The following is an 18942-nucleotide window of genomic DNA, read 5'->3' on the forward strand; positions in this document are numbered from 1 at the left end:
CCACCGCGCATCCGCGGGTGTTGTCGCCACGAGGGGCACGCCGGCCCGGGGGCGGTGGATGGCGGTGGCGGCGCTCTGGTGCAGCCCCGCCAGCCGGCCTGGCGCGCGGCTCGGACCCGTGCTGGTTCCGCAGCTCGGAGCGGCCGCGCCCGTCTTCGGGGTTCCGCTGGTTCTTTCTCGTCTCTTCCCCGGGCGTTCTTCCTCTCAGGGACGTGTGGCCTCCGGGTGGAGAGCCCGTCCAATAGGAAGCAGAGGTGGGCCCTCGGTGTGTCCTGATTTGCTTGCGAAGGGGTCCCCTCCCTGGGCCTGCGGAGCGGGTGCTGTCGTGCCTTTGTCTGGTGGGCCCCGAGGTCTGGGACCTTGCTTTAGAAACAGCCTGGGTCCTGGGACAGAGACCAGGTGCAGCCAGGCGTGAGCGGCCCCCGATGCAGAAGTGGATGCCGTCCCAAGCCTGGGGGAGTTTGCACCGGGTGGAGAAGGGGCAGCAGGGTCTTCTCATTCCAACCTGCGAGGGCGTCGTGCTACCGCCCATTTTACAGATGAGGAAGTCGAAGTTGAGGGAGATAAGCACGTTGCCCACACTCTCGCAGCCAGTAAGTAGTTGTCAAGTATGTGCTGTCAACCAGCAGCCTGAGATCTGAGAAGAGAGTACTTTAAACTAAAGTACGGGCTGCTGCAGGAGCCTTGGAGGCAGGCGGAGGGCGGACCTCCCGGCTGCGCCCGGAGTACCTCACCAGGCTCCTGCAGGACGTTTGTGCCTTGCTCCTCTCCAATAGTTCAGGGCTGTTTTTGTCTTTACATCAAAAAGGCTGTTCTGAAGCTCCTAGAAATACCTAATTGCTCATTAAGTGTCTCTGTTAATGGGGGAAGGCAGATTCGATTTTAAGTGGTATTTTGAGTGAGTGGTTAAATTATAGCGGGTTGGCTGCACTCTCTCTCCTGGACGCCAGGAGAATGGGAGCGCCATTCCCAACCAGGCTCTGCCTGACACAGTGCTGGTGTGCACCTGTGGCTCTTTGCCCTGATGGTGCTGTAGTCGTCTTTGGAACTACCCTCTGGTAGCTGGGTGCTTTAGATCACAGGACATCTAAGAAGTTGCAGGCCCAGGGAAGAGGAGCAGGAGACTGCAGGAGTAGCCTTCACTGCCTTTCACACCTGCGACCACGACAGCCAGGTGCTGGGACAGGGACCACTATGCGGCTTCATTTGGGCCTCAGGGCAGAGGGAGAAGCCTGTGGCAGAGTCTCAGCACCCGGGATTCCTCTGCTGGCCTCTCCCGCATCCTTACCAGGCCCAGCCCCAGCCCCTCGGAGAACTCTGTCGGTTGGCTCCTTGGTGTCCAGAGCACTGGCCTGGGGCTTTCAGAGACCTGTTCTGGTGTCTGGCCCTGTTCAGTCTCGCTGGGGAGCTTACACCTCACTTAAACTGCGGCTTACGAGGCTGCTCATTGGTATCCGTGAGTTCAGCAGATGTATCCTGCCAGCCCATGCTGTCCGCGTGCAGCTGCCCTCGGGAGATCCCCTCAGGTTGGGAGAGCTAGTGGGCAGGAATGATTTGGAAGCTGGAGTGTGCTGTACCCTCGAGCCTGGGGGCAGGGGGTTTCAGGGCCTGTGGGTGGAGTTGGGCCCAGTCATACAGAAGAACCAGCTGAAGTGAAGGGTTTTCAGACATCAGGCTGTACACTAGCTGCCCAGCCCAGAGAGAACCTTAAAACATGACTTGTCCCATGCTCTGCTCAGCGCAGGTCTCCACGCAAGCCTTCAGGTCTGCCCCCACCCTTCCTGCTCCTCCTGCCTCGGGCCCTTGGACCCTTCTGTGCCTGGACCAGGCTGGCAGCTCTGTGCCATGACTTTGCTGAGTGGTCACCTTGGTCAGCCCCCACCCATTTCTTAAACGGTGGTGCCCCCCCCGCCTTGTCCTGCCATGAGATGTGGCAGAGGGCCACAAGGTATGCCTTCCTCCATTTTCACACTGCTTAGAAGAGTGCCAGCAGGTAGTTCTGTGTCTTGTGAAGGACTGGATGTTCCAGAGGGAGGGGTGCTGACCTGGGGAAGCAGAGCCTTGGTGACCCCGAATGGTCATGCGTGAAGGAGGGAGGAGGCATGCCCAGCTTTGCAGCATGGGGTGGTCAAGGAAGATTCTGGTTTGGGGCCAAGACTGATGTGATCTCTTTTCTACTTTGGATGGAATCTTGAAGTCGGGTGAGGTAGGAACCTTTCAAACGTGCAGGGTGGGGTCAGAGCACTGGCACAGAGGCCAGCAGCCCACATGGGCACCCCTGCCTGAGTCCAGCCCCACAATTAGCAGTTCTTGACTTGAGGGCTTTGATTCTCTTACCTCCTCTTTTTCTTGTGAGACGTGAGTACACACATTTATTGGAGATGACCATAGTGGTGTAGCTCACGCAGCTTCCTGGACCCAGGGCTGGCAGGGGGCACTGGAGACTGCCTGCTGCTTCCTGTGATGGCAGCCCCAACCCCCCCTTCCACTCTGCCCACCTCTTGGGAAAAGTCACCTGAGAGCCACCTAAACCTGAGTGTGGGCCGCATCCAGAGTTCCTGACTCTGTGGGTTCGTGAGAGATGGAGAATTTGCATTTCTAACAAACACCAGCTGATGTGGCCATTGGGCACTGCACTACAGGGTAGCAAGGTGGAGTGGCACCTGGTTTAGCTGGTGTTTGAACACCTCGTGTGAAACACTGTGGGAGGTTTCTGGGCAGCAGAGGGTATGATTTGAGGTGGACATCCCGGCCAAAGTAGAGGCACAGGAGTAGTTCCCAGAGGGAAGTACAGGCCGGGCAGGCAGCTACAGCAGTGTGTGTTGGGTTGGGGAAACAGCTGGGGGTTGTGCTGCTCAGGAGAGGGGTCGGGGAGCTGGGGAGTGGCTTCCCTCGTGCTGGCCTTGCTGTAGCGCCTCCAAACCCAGTGAAGGATCCCTACATGTTGGTTGCTGAAGGGCCTGAGGTTGTATTTGGCTGTCAGACCTTTTCCCCCTGAGAAGCAGGGAAGCCTGTTGCCTGGGACCCTCACCGGGCACCTGAAGGGCTGGGAAAGCTGCAGCCCACATATTTCAAAGAAACAACCACTTCGTCTCGTTCAAGCCTCATTTGATATCTGAATACTGGATTTGGGGGTTTCTTCTGTTTCTGTGGATTTGATGACCGGCACATGCTCAGGTTCTAGTGCTCCAGTGAATTTTGCAATTTCTAAGCACTGCTGCTTATGGGTTAAAGAAGTGGGTGACAGCAGTCTGTGGTCATGCCTGAGGTAGGGGCGAGGCTGCCGGCTCCTGCCTGCCCAGTAGTCCCCAGTGCTGGTGACATCTCCCTGGAGGTGCTCCTTCACCTGCAGTGACATGGTGCCCACCAATAGGCTCCTGCTGGGGACACGGAAGGCCGGAGGTGCCGAGCCTTGGGGGTCTCGTCCGAATGTGCCAAACTGGAACCTGACACCCACTGCTGACTCTGACCAGGAGTTTGAGCAGCCCTGCCCTGTGGCCCGGCTGTCCCATGAAGTCACAGGGCGGACCTGTGGATACATGGCGGGCAGCTAGAGGGACGCAGGGAGGGTCAGCCTGCGAAGGCCTCTTACTCACATGGGGCTGATGGTTCTCTGCCCCATGCTGCCTTTTTACTCTGTGGCCTTCACCAGTGACAGTTGTCCTCCTGGTTAGGCCTGAACCTAAATCCCGAGCCCCCAATTCTAAGCTGGGGACCCGGCAACCTCCCTGCATCTCCCTGCCCCTTGCCGGTCTCATACCAGCACTCCAGATGTCCATACCTTGTCCCTGCCTTTCTTACAGGGTCTGACAATGAGAGTGGGACCCCATTGCCCCAACCCACTGCAGCATGTGGCCAGAGAGGTTGGGAAGGGTGTGCTCAGTGTTTGTTGGAGGCGATCCCACTCTTCCCCACCATCCAGCAGCTGTGACCTGGCCTCTCTGAGCCCCTGTCTCCTCACTATGGAACAGAGGCCCCAGGAGGGGTGGGGAAAGGGGCGTCCCACCTGCTCACCTGGAAAGTTCTGGGAGGCTGTTCCCGTGGGGTATCATTGAGTCCAGACCTGGAGGGCAGCGTGCTCAGTGCACAGCCTCTGCTGGTTGAGGCCATAGTCCACCTGCTTCTTGGGGACAAGCCTCTCTCCAAACCATGTGTGAGCGTGGGGGCAGGAGGAACCCAGGGTTTCCTTTCCTAATCCCGTGCTCTGCCTCCTCTCTGTTCCAGGGACTTTGAATATGTCGGGGATCGCCCTCAGCAGACTCGCCCAGGAGAGGAAAGCTTGGAGAAAAGACCACCCATTTGTAAGGAGAGCGTTGTTTCTGTGTGCGGCAGAGTGGGCGCTTTCCCTGTGGTTGGAACTGTAAACTCCCTGCTGAGCAGGCATCCTGTCGCGTGCCTGTGCGCCAGTGGGCTGGCAGAATCACAGGCTCGTTCTCTGCGAGCAGTAACGTGAGCTGCCACGGCACTGATGTGCTCTTGTGCTGTTTTCTCTCAGGGTTTTGTGGCTGTCCCGACAAAAAATCCCGATGGCACGATGAACCTCATGAACTGGGAGTGTGCCATTCCAGGAAAGAAAGGGGTAAGAGCCGCCACTCGGGCTACGCTCACCTCCTGCTTGTAACAGCAGATTGTGGGGGCAGAACTTCAGCAGAAAGCTCAGATTCCAGTGTCGGTGGCAGCTGTGACGATCACAGTTGTCCTGGGTTATAATCACAGCAAGTTAGGTCCCCTAGTGGGAACATGAGATCAGGAGGGGGAGCTGGCAAGGTGGGGGTGACACTGTGACCTGCAGAGGGCTGTTAGCTGAGAAGAAGCAGGCTGGCTGGTGGGAGGAGTGGGACCCTGATGTGTCGTTGGGAGTGCAGAGAGTCTTGAGGATCGAGTTGGGGGCGGGACCACTCATGGGGAGGAAGTTCCTGGCACGCTGGCTAGACACTCTTTCCTTCCACCTGTGCAGCTTTGTTCTGAAGATCAGATGAGCCCAGGCTGGTGCTTGCTAATAGTCCCCTCTCCCCTGAGTTAAGCGGTCTTCAGCAGGACTTGGCTTTGCCTGGGAGATGACATGGTTTGGTGGGTTCATGGTTTGTTTGAGGCTCCGTGGAGGGGCCCAGGGTGGATCCCCAGCCTTTGCTGAGAACATTCTCTGCCCCGCACGTTAGGGTGAGGCAGAGGCACTATGGCAGTCTCCCTCTCCAGGGGGAGTTGGGAAGAGGTGTGGGATCATGGGGCTGCACAGACGCCTTGTACAGGCAGGATCTGAGGGAGGGAAGAATGTCCCCAGGCACTGGGGAGCACGAGCTGGTGGGCGGGTGTGGTATGCCTGAGCTCGTTGGCGTCCGCGCAGCAGCCCACGAACTGCATACCCTCACTCGTTCTCTGAAGCCCAGCTCCGGCCTCTGCCAGCACCTTGGGTGCAGCGCAGGAGAGGCTGGCCCCCTGCAGGCCAGCCTGCAGCGGGCACGTAGTGCACTTAACTGCAGCTTGTTTCCCTCCCCCCCCCCAGACTCCATGGGAAGGAGGCTTGTTTAAACTGCGGATGCTTTTCAAAGATGATTATCCATCCTCACCACCGAAGTGTAAGTAGCGTGAAGTCCTAGGAAGTTGGCCTGTTCGTTGCGTTCCTGCGGGAGATCAGGAATCGTCTTCAAAGCATCGCGGGCCTCCTGGCTCACTGGTTATGTCAACCCTGTTGGTGCAAGTGGTGCTGGCAAAGGGGAGAGCGTCTGGCAGAGTCCAGGCTTTGATCTTTGATCCGCTCCCCGCCTGTAGACTTGAGTCTGCTGCTAGCCCTGAGGGTGGGGGTGTACCTGATAGACTTAGCCTCTGATCCCAGCTTGTGAGCCAGGAAGCTCCGGGGCCCTGCAGGGGGAACGATGGTGAGATCCAGGCTGCGGCTGCCTGTACTTGGTACACACAGCACCCCAGCCCTACCCAGGGACACCATGCAGAAGGACCACCGTCCAGAGCCTTACCCACACATAGCCTGGTACCACCCTACCCGCTGTTTGTCGTGATTTCACACCCAGCTGATGGCTGCCTCTGCCACTTGGATGGACAGAGAGCTTAAACCTGCAGAGAAGGCGGTAGAAGATGGGCTGCCGCCGTGTGTGAAATAGTGAGATCCTAATGCGATTCAGCAAAACTTGGGGGCGGGGTTTAACTCTTATATCTGGAAATCAACAGGCACTGTCTGTGGTTAACTAATTGAGTGAACACGCACCCAGTGCTTGGACGAGCACCAGCAGGTGGTGAGGGGGGGCTGTGTATGACTCTTCGCGCTCGCAGTTGGTAAGTCGAGACGTGGAAGTGTGTGTCTCGTCATGGGCCAGAGAACATAGAATCACTAGCCAGAGAGCTGTTCCATTCTGGACTGTCCTTTGCTATTTGGATTTCTTTGCCATGTGCATTAGTTAAAATGATTTCTTTTTATTAAGACAAGAATCTAAGAATGAGACAAACACACTTGCTGTGTTGTTCCGTTTGTTGCTTGTAACGAAATGCCTCTAACTGGATAATTTGTAAGAAAACAAAATTTATTGCTTAAAGTTTTGGAGGCTGGGAAGTCCAAACTCTAGGGAACATATCTGAAGGCAGTAGTGGTGGTGACAGTCACACAGGGTCTCACATGGTAGAATGGCAGAGCAGAGAGAAAGTTCGTCACATGCTCTCCTCTTAAAGCCTTCAAAACCACACCCACAACTACCATTATTAATTCATTCACTAGGGCAGGGTCCTGACAATCCAATCACCTCTTCAAGGCCCCCGCTTTCAGCTACCATAGTAAGACTTCCCACCCTCAACAGTTACGGGGCGACTGAGTTTTGGGTGGACATTCAATCCAAGGCACCTGCTTTCGTCACTTCTGTTCAACATGCTGGAATTCCAAGCAGGTGCGGTGAGGCAGGAAAGAATTGGGAAGGAAGACCAAGCCTGTGCCAATGTCATTGAAGTTGCCTCATGAGAGGTTAACGTGCAAATCTACTTGCAAGTAATTGCAACAAATGAAAGCTTTAGAACTATGCCATTTAAGGGCCGGCCCATGGCTCACTTGGGAGAGTGTGGTGCTGATAACACTAAGGCCACGGGTTCAGGTCCCTATATAGGGATGGCCGGTTAGTTCATTTGGGAGAGTGTGGTGCTGACAACACCAAGTCAAGGGTTAAGATCCCCTTACCAGTCATCTTTTTTTTTTAAAAAAAAAAAAAACTATGCCATTTACAATATCATCAGATACCTTGGAGTAAACACAGCAGGTCAGTTCAAGACCTCTGCACTGAACGTTTCTGAGAGAGACTGAGGACAGCCTAAGCAGCACAATCTGTGTTCCATGGTGGACTAGAAGATGCTATGTCGTGCAGACATCATTCCCTCCAAGCTGATCTGCAGATTCCCTGTGGTCCCAGTCAGAGTGGAGTTCTCAGGGGTTGGGATTGTGAGGCCCAGGCTGAGGTTCTGGGGAGAGAGCAGGATGGGCAAGGCGCAGCCCTTGCACACCAAGATCTGCCCCCAGACACAACGACAGGGACACCACATGGTGGTAGGGAGAAAGGCCAGCATGCCCACAGAGCATAGTGAGGGGTACAAAAAGGCCGCATTTGCACAGCATCTCAGTTTGTGCTAGGGCTGGCCCAACAGATGTCCCAGTGGAAGAAGAGGGAATTCAGTTCTCCTTCCAACCATAGAAGCCTTTCAGGTGGACTGTAGTACCTGGTGGAGAGGGGACAATACAGCTTCTAGAGGAAGACACAGGAAGATATCTTCATGAGCTCGTCATAGGCACAGATTTCCTAACCAGCGAAGCACAGAAAGTGCTAACCGTGGCGGAGATTGACCAGTTGGACTACATTGAAACTCAGAACATCTGTTCATCACACAGCACCAGTGAGAGTGAAGAGGCAGCCACAGGGTAGAGAAATGTGTGTGTATCTCATCCCTTATCCTGAGTACACCCAGAGCTGCAGATCAGTACGAAGAAGGCAGACAACCATATTATAGGCAGGCTCTTCATAAAAGAGGCTGTCTGCCAGGCTGGGGAGCACAGAAAAGGACGTCAGCCACCAGGGAGCGGATGTCATACCCTGGCAGGACACAACCATACTGCACAGAAAGGCAGACGGCACTCTCACTCTCACTGGACAGAGTGTAGATCCTAGACACTTCCCTTTGGAAAGATACGTGTCTACTAAAGCTAAACTTAATCTGCTGTGGGGCCTGGCAGCTCCACTTCAGTGGATACCCCATGGAGGGCCAGCCCGTGAGCTTTGTTGGTTACAGCTTGGTGTCATAACACCAAGTTCAAGGGTCCAGATCCCCATACCAGCCAGCCGCCCCCCAAGAAAATTCTGTGGAGGCCCATGCATGTGTTCACCAAAGGCACAGACAAGAAAGCTTGTGACATCACCATCTGTAACATCCAAGAGCTGGGGACAGCCCAGGTGTCCACTGATGACAGGATGGGGAAGAACGTCCAGAGAGCACGAACAAGGGGACCACATGTGTGCAGAGCACGAAGGATCTCCTTGCACGCAGGCGGGCGGAGGGCACCGGCCACACTCACCAGTAGTACAGCAGCCAGGGTGGGGGGAGCCAGGAGGCGGCTGGGGCAGGGGCTTGGGTGCAGTGTTCACAGCCTGCACTTTCCTTGTATCATTGTTGCCAGAAGAAACAATTGGTAAATCAGATTAAATTATAAAGTCAGGCACTTGTGTTCCCCAAAAGATACAATTAAAAGAGCAAGCCCAGAGTAGGAGAAGATACTTCAAAACGCAACTGAAGGAACTCTGGTATTGTGGATACAAGTCAGTAAGGGAGAACACGATAGAAAACTGGCAAGAGACACGGGCGAGGGCTTCTCCAAGGAGGAGCTGGTGCGTGGCCATGAGTGAAAAGCTCATCTTGGGCCGGCCCGGTGGCGCACTGCTATAGTGCGCTGCTTGGGAAGCGTGGTGGCGCTCCCGCCGAGGGTTCGGATCCCACATACAGACCGGCTGCTCACTGGCTGAGCGAGGGGCGGGAGCGACGCCGAGGGTTGCAATCCCGTGGCCGGTCCCGGTCCGGTATGGGCGCGACACTGAGGGTTGCGATCCGTTGCCGGTCACGAAAAAAGACAAAAAGGAAAAAAAAAAAAAAAAGTTCATCTCAATGGTCCCAGGGAGATACGCACTAGAGCCACGAGCGAAGCCACCTAGCGGGACTGCTGGAGTCCACGAACAACGCCCCTGGTTCTGGCCATGCTGTGAAGTGGTGGGAACTCACAGACCTTGTGAGCCTGCATTTTCACGTGGAAACATGCCTGTGCCAGGATTCCCATGCAGCAGCCTTGTTCATGGCAGTGTACATGTGCTCCTGCAGTGCGGGGCTGAAGCCCAGGGCAAAGGCAGGCAGTCCCTCCCACCAAGGCCCGCACAGCCTCATGCAGAACAAGGAAGGCTGTAGGCACAGCACCAGGGTGTGTGCCCTCCAGAAGCCAGCAGCGGGGCAGGCGTGGTGGGCAATGGTGAGGAGCTCTTTGGAGAGTGGTTGGTGTCAACAGATCTGTCCATCTCTGATCGTTCACAAAGCTGTACTAGACTTGTTGCACTTTTCTGGGTGTAATGATGTTTAAAAATAGAAAGGGAGATGTGCCCAGATAAAAAGATGAGAACTATCCTAAAATGGTCCCTGGGTAGGGCTAATTATGGCAAATTTTTCTGCTCTTTTATGAAGGAAGTACATGGCGTCCTTAAAAGCCTGTGCTCTTTTGGAAGTGGGACGATCTACCTCAGAAACGCCTGCTCCTTTGGACGGGCCTTCAGAACTGCTGCCCTTGGTGCTCTCCTGCATTTCTTCTGGTCTGGCCTGGAGGGGCGGAGGGCATAGGTGGAGCTGTCCCAGCTCCCCACCCGCGGCCTGTGCTCTGCCACCTTTCCTAGGCAGCGTCCTGGGGACAGACGTGCTCTCGTCTGCTTCCATGAGTCTTTCATGCTTTGCCCTCAGCATGAGGAGCTGTGAGCTCCCTTCCCTGTCTCCTATTGCCACAGCTTTATTTTCTGAAAAGTTCTTGGCCAGATGCCTGGCTACCTACAAGATGTCCCAGCACCGGGAGGGGGGGACGTTACTCTATAGGACAGCAGCTGCCTCCAAAAAGCGTTTCCTCTCTTCCCCGTCATCCAGGTAAATTTGAACCACCGCTATTCCACCCAAATGTGTACCCTTCGGGGACGGTGTGCCTGTCCATCCTAGAGGAAGACAAGGACTGGAGGCCAGCCATCACAATTAAACAGGTATGGAGCCCGCAGGTTGTGGTTGTCGTCAGTAGCTGAGGCTGGCATCTCGCAAAAGTTTGCCTTTCAGACCGCAGACTCCCACCTGTGTTTTATTGTGTCTGTTCTTGTCTTTCATGCAGATCTTATTAGGAATACAGGAACTTCTAAATGAACCAAATATTCAAGACCCAGCTCAAGCAGAGGCCTACACAATTTACTGGTTAGTAGCAACTCCGGCCCCGCCGGTGGCAGCGCCCTTCCCTAGAAGTCCCAACAGGCTGACTGTCAGAGGGGAGCCATGAGACACAGGTGCAGCCTATGGGGGTGGCAGCTGGGCTCAACGCCACAAGGGGGAAGGTGGGGTAGCCCATGTAAGATAGTCAGGGAGGCACCCTGAGCAGCATGATATGCGTACATGAGGGGCCTGTGGAGGGCAGGGGTGGGTCACCAGAGCTGGTGTGGCTGGGCTTTGTTGGGTGGGGCAGTGGGAGGTCAGGTGACCTGGGCCCTCATAGGCTGCTGTGTCCCTGGTGAAATGAGGCCAGCTCAGGGGAGGGCCCTGGACATGGGCCTGAAGGAGATGGGCCACACTGAGAGGCAGGTCCAGCAGCATGGCCCTCTGGTGGGCATGGCCTAGTCAGGAAGGAGTGCACTCTGGTTTCCCATCACCCTGCTGCTCGGTGACCACCTCACATAGGCTCTGGGCTTCTGTCCATCACTATGAGGTGCTGCTGTGGCCAGGAGATCCCCATGGTCCTGCATCTGCCATCTGTGCTGAGGCAAGAGGGCCTGGTGAAACCCAGTGCCATGGGCAGCAGGGAGGACCCTTGGCCCTGAGCAGAGGCTCCAGGCTGGGCAGGGGTTGACCCACCTGCCCTGGCAGCAGAGGGCTCTTCCTTCCCTGGGGGCATCTCCTAAATTGAAGCTGGTCAGGCCAAAGGCCAGATCTGCCCCTCTGAGCAGTGGCCTGCACAGTGTGCAGGTGGCAGGAGGCGCATTTCTCCCTGGTGGCCGAGGCAGCACAGAGATCCCCAGGCAGGGAGGGGAGCAGCACTGGTCATAGGGCCTGGCATGCAGCCAGCCCCAACCTGACCCAGCTCTAACCCTTTACCTTGGCATGGTCAGTCAAGCTGTCACTAGAACCGAGTCCACTGGGCGTAGCCTGACCTCCACGTGTGGCCGTCTGCTGTGTGCTGGCAATAGTGTGATGCGTTCACCCAGCGCGGGCGTGCAAGGGCAGCCCCTCTTGCCAGATACTGTATCAGTTTTCCCAGAGTGTGTGCCGGGATCAGGAGTCACACCCGGGAGGCACAAGCAGCTGTCCTGCCTACTGCCTGCTGTGTCTCCTCTGGCAGACCACAGCCCCAACTGTTTGGTCCCCCACTCCCTACCCTGGGCCGGGCCATGGCACCACCACTCTGCACCAGCCATGGCTGAGGCCAGGGCTCCTGGGCACGTGGCCTTGCGCTGCTGCGTCACCTGGGCTTGCTGCCTGCTGGGTCATGTGCGCCTGTTCCCACTTGAACAAGATACTCTTTCTCCAGCAAACATCCACTTTAAATGTGCAGTCTTTTGAGAAGCGCGTTAGCAGGTTTCATATTCCTTTTTCCTCCCCTTTCCAGAAGGCCTCAGGCTTTGGGCCTTGCTCCTGCCCTGGCAGGTGCCTCCATTGGTGAGCCACAGGGGTGGGACTTGGCTGCTTCTACCCTGGGGCCACCCTGGGCGCAGCCCTTCGGGATGGAACTGCAATTAGGGGTGGGGTCCAGGTCCTCAGTCAGGGTGGGAGCACTGCCTGTTGTCTGGGGCCTGCCGGCCTCCACCACGGAGCTCAGTGGGTGCGTGTTGCTGGGTTCTGCCCTTGCTCCTGGTGCCACTACAGCCTTTCTCAGGCTGTGGAGGAGAGGGCACCCCTCCACACACCCGCACACTGTGGCATAGCTGAGGAAGGCCACACACTAGGCCTGGCTCAGTGCAGGGTCTCAGACCAGCCCCCAGTGTGTCATGAGACCCCTGAGGACTGCCACCCCCAGGAGCCCACTCCACGGTCCTCAGGGTCAAGCTGCTCCTTTGGAGCAGCCTGTCCACCAGATGCAGCATTGGCTGCCCGTCCCACCTGGCCTGGCAGCGCAGGCAGCCCCACTGTCCTCAGCCTGAGCCTCACGCCTGAGCTCCGCTGGCCCCAGCTCCAGCCCACCGCCCATGCCTCTGTCCCCAGAGCTGAGGGATGTGTGGTAAAAACCAACCAGAAGTTTGTGTCTGTTTTTGAAATTAGGAGCAGAGAACAGTGCCAAGCAGTATATGTTTTCAAAATTATTAGTGCTGTCTCAAACTTACAAGGAAGGGGAAGGTGTTGGTGGCTGGTTAAGGCTATGGACTGGGCACAGGCTACAGCGTTGGGGTCCCCACACCATCTGGTGGGGCCTCTTTCCTCCCTGTGGTGCTCTGTGGAGGTTGGGATGGCCACGGAAGCTGAGAAGGAAGGTCGCCCCCCCCCCCCCCCCCCCCCCCCCCCGCGCCAGCCCACCAGGTGCAGCCTTGGCCCTTGGGCAGGCCTGGACTCTGCTGGGCCAGCTCCCCACACCCCAGGCTCACACTTCTGCCGGCTCCGGGGCAGCAGGCTCACCGCTCACTCTCTAACGCGTGGCTTTTCTCTTTTGACCTCCTCAGCCAAAACAGAGTGGAATATGAGAAAAGGGTTCGAGCACAAGCCAAGAAGTTTGCGCCCTCGTAAGCAGCACCCTTGCGGCAGCGTGAAAAGGAAGGGATTGGTTTGGCAAGAACTTGTTTACAACCTCTCTGCAAGTCTAAAGTTGCTCCGTACAGTCACTAGTCTCCGGGGGAGGGTGGGGCGGGCGCCATGGTCCATTTCCGCCACTGGTACACGGTCTCGATTTGCTGAATTGCCCCGTTTTTCATACAGGGTCTCTTCCTTCAGTCTTTTGTATTTTTGATTGTTATGTAAAACTTGCTTTTATTTTAATATTGATGTCAGTATTTCAACTGCTGTAAAATTACAAACTTTTATACTTCAATAAGCCCCTAAGAGCTAGTTTCCTCCGCTCTCGGATGCAGGCATGCTTCGCGTTAGAGCCGCACTTAGCCTCTGGCTGGCTGTATGAAAAGGAAATCAACTGCGCCCCCACCTCCTCTCTCTCCAGCATTGGGTTGTGTTGCTCATGAGCCTCAGATCCAACGTCAGCCGGCATCTGGTTCTGCGTCACTTCCTTTGTGTTTATATGGCGTTTTGTCTGTGTTGCTGTTTAGAGTAAATAAACTGTTTATATAAAGGTTTTTGTTGCATTATCATCATTGAAAGTGAGGGGCGGCTTGGGCCTGCCCAGCCTCCTGCTCCCAGCTTCAGAGCCACCTCGCTGAGCACCAGCTTCGCGGTCTGGGACCAGGACCAGCCGCCAGGAGCTCTTCTCATGGTCTCTGCTTCCGGACGCGCCCAGGCCCACGTGGCTGGCTGTCCTGGCTCTTTTTACATAGTACTGCACACAGGAGTGGCGTGTCGAGACCTTGTTCTCCCTGCCCAGGTCTTTGGGCTGTGGAGCACTAGGCAGAACTCGGATCTGGTCAGGTCGGAATTGGCAGCAGACCCTTGTAAAGCATGCAGGTTACGAGTTGATGCATGTACTGCCTTGGGCACTCTTGCAGCAGCTCAGTCCAGACCGGGGCTGAGGCCAAGCGAGGACCACTGTCAAAGCAGCTGGCTGGCCTGGGTGCACCCTCCTCGGTGGCCGGGCCACAGCGATGGAGCCTTGCCTGTGGATGTAGCAGCCCCTGCCTGACTTCCCTGTCTGACTGTACCACGTGCCCTGCAGGCGGCTGCCCCAGGGCCTCTGCACACCATTCCCTCGCATCCCCAAGGAGGCAGCCTCACACCCTGTGAAGGACTGAAGCTTCCTCCAGCTGCTCTCGGGCACCTGAGCCACGGCCCCTCCAGCGCCTTCCCAGCCTGCACTCGGCCCCTGCCCCTGGGTGGCAGTGGACAGGACCCTGGACACCCCCAGGGGCTCCTGGCCTGGGTGTTGTGTCGGCACCAAGCACCCTGTGAGTCCACTGTCCACACATGCTCCTTTCTCTGAGGCCCAGCAGGACAGTGGTGGTGGAGACGGAGCAGCAGACAGGACAGGCCCAGTTCTTGAGACCGGAGGCCCAGGGCCAGCCCTGCCACTCTGGAGGACCCTCACTGTTGGAACGGGGCCACCGGTGCCCAAGTAAACAGACCAGCAGGGGGCAGGTTGGTTCTGGGTTGGGCGATCCCCAGAGGAAGGAGGAGTGGCTGGTCGTGAGGCGCCCTGGGAAACTCGAGACCCCAGGAGGGCAGCCCCCATCGTTGTGTGTCCGACCGCCACAGGCCAAGAGTCTCGGTGGAGGTTAGGGGGCTACAGGAGGCCCAGAGCCAGCACTGTGTCCAGTGGCTCAGGTGCGAGTGCCTTGTTTGCTTTCTAAGCTGTGTTTTGTGGGTCGCTGAGCTCCTCGCTTGATTTTGCAGTTGGTTTGTAACAGAGGACCTTACCTGGGGAATTCAGCCAGATTGTATATTTGTAGCCTGCTCCCAGAATGTCTTATTTTGTAATGACTGAACTACATTTAGTATTAGTTACACATGTATATGGTTAATATATACGGAAATTCAATATATTTTATAGTTAAAGTATTCTAAAGTAATTGATGTTTCTAGCAAACTGTAGTGATTCCAGCTAATGAAATGTTTCTTTTGTACCACAGTCCTTGGCTTAACAATGATGTGAATCTTGTAACATGAGAACCATGAAACGTGATGTGATCATCCTGTGTTTAATATAAGAGAAGCAAGAATGTTCCCAGCACAAGGCGCCTCATAACAAGGGATTGTGGGCGATACATTAACCACTGTATCTACGAATCTTCTAATTAAAACATTTCCACAAACCGCAGCCTGTGGGGTGTGTCCTTTTCTTGCCCTGTCCCTGGCTTCCCTGGGCTGTGAGTGGGGAGCCCACCAGGGCCCCAGAAGCTGCCCTCCACCCCCAGGCTCCATCCTAGTCCTGTACTGCCTCAACCCAGGGGAGGGCCCCCCCCCCCGCCACCCCCATGGCCTCCAGCATCCAGCATTGGATACTCAGTGGCCAGATGTCCCCCTTGAGCCAAGGCCAGATGCCCCATCTCTGGTCTTGACTGCTGTAGCAGAGTCTCTCAGCAGGGACGCTGTCCTCACAGGCAAGTGCTCAGTTGAGACCCTGGCAGAGCTCTTGGGACCACAGTGTGGCCAATTGGCCAGTGCCTGGCTGGCTGGAGCTTCCAGCTGCCTACAGGCCATTATGCAGGTGCAGACAGGGAACCCGCCCCAGGCAGGACCAGTGGCCAGGTGGCTTGTGCTGACTACACTCGTCCACCAGCCACCCCCCACATACCCCTTGTTCCCTGTACTTGGGGCCAGCTGGGACAAGGGAGGCTCAGACACCTGACCCCACCTAGGGCTACCGTGTGCTCAGAGCCCTTGGCCAGCTCCTGGCCAGGCTGTTGGTCCCCTAACCTCTCCCTCACCTTCCTGGACTTCCAGCCCAGACCCTGGCCGCATCCTCGGCCTGTCCACCTGCAGTGGGCAGCCCTAAAGCTGCATGGGCCCCATAATCAGTGCTAGCTTGAGGTTACCATGGTGACAAACTGCCAGGTTAGAGGGCCGAGCACTGGCTTGAACTGGTCTGAGCCAGCTCCTGCCAGGAGGGCCCCAGGAGTACTGGGTTTTGGGTCTGTCCCCAGCCGACCCTGACACTGCGTGAGTCTGGGGGCACCCTGCAGTATGGGCTCAGGAGATGCATCTGGAGCTGGAGGCTGCCTGTCTGGTGGGGGGACCCTTGACAATTGGGTGGGAAGGGGCTGGAGCGACTGGTGCCATTTCCCCTGCCTGTCTCCCAGCTGGCCCAGAGATACCTGCATTTGTCAGGTCTTTTTATCTGAGCTCTTAGGGAAAAATAAATGCACAAGAAAACCACAGGGTGGGCTTTCCCTCCTGGACCTCTGCCTTCCAGGCAAAGCCATCTGTGGCCTTCCTCCAGGACGCCCTCTTCTGAAGGAGACAGGGTCTTACCCCTTGAAGGGGGTCTTGCCTTTGAGGAAGGAATCTGGAGCCTTCAGAGCCGGGGACAAAGGTGCCTTCAGCTCTGCCTCCTGGTGTGGCCCTTGATCTCTGCCCCCGCCTGGCCCCCTGCAGAGGGGTGAGAGCAGGAGGGGGCCCTTGCTGGGTAGTGGCCTGTGGCACACCTGCCCCCAGGCCAGCTCTTCGCATGCAGGCCTCACAGTGGCAGGGCTGTCCTGCCAGCTGGGCTCTGTCCCCCCAGTGACCTTTGTTTTGTGACTTTGCAGGGCCTCATCCTGGGCCCATCTCTCTGCCCCTCACAGATCTCAGACCCACGGTGGCACTGAGGCCTGCCACAGTCTAGTCACCTCCAGCCAGCTCCACCTGAGCGGTGCAGGAACCAGCGACTCGGCCAAGAGGCCAGTCGTAGGCCAGACCCCAACCCCTAAAGCCACCTCTGTTCCGCCAACCGGTCTACCCCAAGACAGGAAGGGGGATGGGGTCCTCCAGCCCCAGGCCAGGCAGGGTCTCTGTCTAGTTCTCCTGGTCTCCTAGCCTTTCCCTGCCCTTGTCCTTAGGGGAGCTGGAGGCAGGATGGGGAGGAGCTTGATTTCTGGGGAGCTGTGCCTGCCTGACTTCAGTCTCAGAACAAGTCAGGAGAATGAAGAAATCGATCACTCATTCATTCACCAGCCCCTCACTAAATACCTGTGGAGGGAAGAGTCCTGGGAATTATCCTATCCTGGGGAAACTGAGGCCCAAGGCTGCATTTGGGACCCAGCCTGTAGCTGTGTGGCCCAGACATGCCCCTTGTCATTTCTGGACCTCAGTTTCCCTACCCGTAAAAGAGAGTGGCGAGGGGTCTCCAAGGGCCCCCCAGCCCAATGGACTGCAGTTTTAGCCCTAGGGGTCAGCGCCCCTGTGGTGGGAAGCTGCACAGAGCAGGGCTCCTTCACCAGCTGGGCAGCTGCCCCTCCTAATTTCCTGTTTACAGCAGCCAGTCTCATTCCTTCACCCTAAAGCCAATATGATCACCATGGCAACTACGCTGTGTTTGTTCCAACAGGTTGGCAGAACCCAACGCAAGACTGCAGGGATACAGGGTATCAGCTCCAGGATCCTGGCCCAAGACCTGCCACCCCTTGGGAGGGACATTAGCTACCCTGGTCCCAGCTCTCATCCCCTGCAGAGGGACGCTGAGGAACAGTTGGTGGGCACCAGCTCCAGGTCCCTCCCCTGCTCACCTGCCCTATCTCTGTCCCAAGCAGTGGATGTATTTCCTGAGCCCCCAGGCCTCCGAGCATTTACCTGGCTGTGCTGCGTAAGGAGGGGGCAGGCCCAGGGCCTGAGTGTCCCGAAGTAGGACCCATCCCACCCTCCTACTTCCCCCCATCCTACAGTCCTGTCTCCTCTCCTGGTATGGGGCTGGGCACGCATGTGAGCGAGTTGGGATCCAGGAGCCAAGACAGGTGGACGACCCATCGGAACAGCGGCCACCCCATCCACCTGCTTTCTCCCTGGGCTCCACTCTCCAGCATGCAGTGAAGAGACAGCAGCTGGAGGGGTGCCCAGAAATGAAAGGCGCAGGCAGGCCTGGAGCCCACTCCAGCCTTGGCTCTCCCCTTAGCTCAGCTGACCCCCAGCCTCCCCAGAGTGGAGTGGGCTCCAAGCCTGCCTTTTCTGCCTCTCACGCTGGCTGGAATCCTACCATTTGGAATGGGACATTTGGGGTGACAACTTCAAATCAAAGTCTGATGCCGCTAGCACCAAGGTGCTGCCAGGGTCCAGTGGTATCTGGCCAAAGGCAGGGCTTGGATCCAGAGGCCCAAGTCTGAGACCCTCTGGGCAGCCCCAGGACCAAGCTTAGGGCCAGTTCTCCCTGTGTGGTCCCAAGACCCAAAGCTTCTAGCAGGAGCTTGTTAGAAGTGCAGATCCTCAGCCCCAGTAGACTTTCACAGAAACCAGTAGGTGGGGTCAGGCCCAGCAATCTTTTCACAGGCCCTCCAAGTGACTGTGGTGTGGCTCAAGTTCGAGAACCACTGTGCTGGAGACTGAGTGGGCAACGGCCCCCCGGAGAGGGGCTGGGAGGGTAGGGCTGGGAAGAATGCGGCGGGGCATCCAGCCCAAAGCCCAGGGCTTCCAGCTGGCAGTGACCAGACAAGAGGCCCAATCTAGGGCCTCACCTGAGCCAACCTGGGAGAATCACCCCAGCAGGCGATCAAGGTTGTCGTGGGATGTCCTGGGTTGATGCCTGCAGAACGCCCCCTCCCCGGGTGCAGACTGTCCCCTTTGAGAAGAGAGAGCGGCGGGGTCCTCAGATCCAGGCCCGCTCCAGGTTGGTGCAGGGGACAGCACTGGGCTGGGAGGGCGACCCCCGAGATGGCTGCGCAGCCTTTCGAGAAAAGACTGCGCTGAGGCCCGAGCTAGTCATCTTCGGCTTGGTGACTCTGGCTTCCCTGGTGCCCCGGAGAGGAGACCCCGTCTAAGGGGAGGCGAGCGCGGCCAAACGGGGTCCGGGACGCAGAGCTGGGCTTGCTCCCCTCTGCGCACCCACCTGTGGGTTGACTGACGGCCCCGCGCCCCGCAGCCCCGGGGAGGGGACTCCCGGGCCAGCCTCAGGGCACAGGGACCCCT

At 57.1% G+C, this 18942-nt stretch overlaps 1 protein-coding gene across 5 annotated transcripts in view; it reads left to right on the forward strand.

The window, feature by feature from the left end:
- UBE2I (ubiquitin-conjugating enzyme E2I) overlaps positions 1–15166 on the forward strand; it is a 17446-nt gene extending 2280 nt beyond the window's left edge. For 2 of the 5 annotated variants that reach the window (XM_008581219.1, XM_008581235.1), the window contains exons 2-7: positions 4225–4301; positions 4496–4579; positions 5504–5576; positions 10153–10262; positions 10385–10464; positions 12912–15166. In XM_008581219.1, the coding sequence (XP_008579441.1) occupies positions 4225–4301; positions 4496–4579; positions 5504–5576; positions 10153–10262; positions 10385–10464; positions 12912–12975 (488 nt within the window). In that variant the 3' untranslated portion in view covers positions 12976–15166. Of the gene's footprint in view, positions 1–169; positions 255–437; positions 594–3153; positions 3178–4224; positions 4302–4495; positions 4580–5503; positions 5577–10152; positions 10263–10384; positions 10465–12911 lie in introns of those variants that run through there. The other 3 variants (XM_008581249.1, XM_008581243.1, XM_008581228.1) reach the window with 3 other exon arrangements.
- Positions 15167–18942: the final 3776 nt, after the last annotated feature.

This window comes from Galeopterus variegatus, unplaced genomic scaffold (genome assembly GCF_000696425.1).
Source record: "Galeopterus variegatus unplaced genomic scaffold, G_variegatus-3.0.2 Scaffold92, whole genome shotgun sequence".
Classification (NCBI taxonomy): domain Eukaryota; kingdom Metazoa; phylum Chordata; class Mammalia; order Dermoptera; family Cynocephalidae; genus Galeopterus; species Galeopterus variegatus.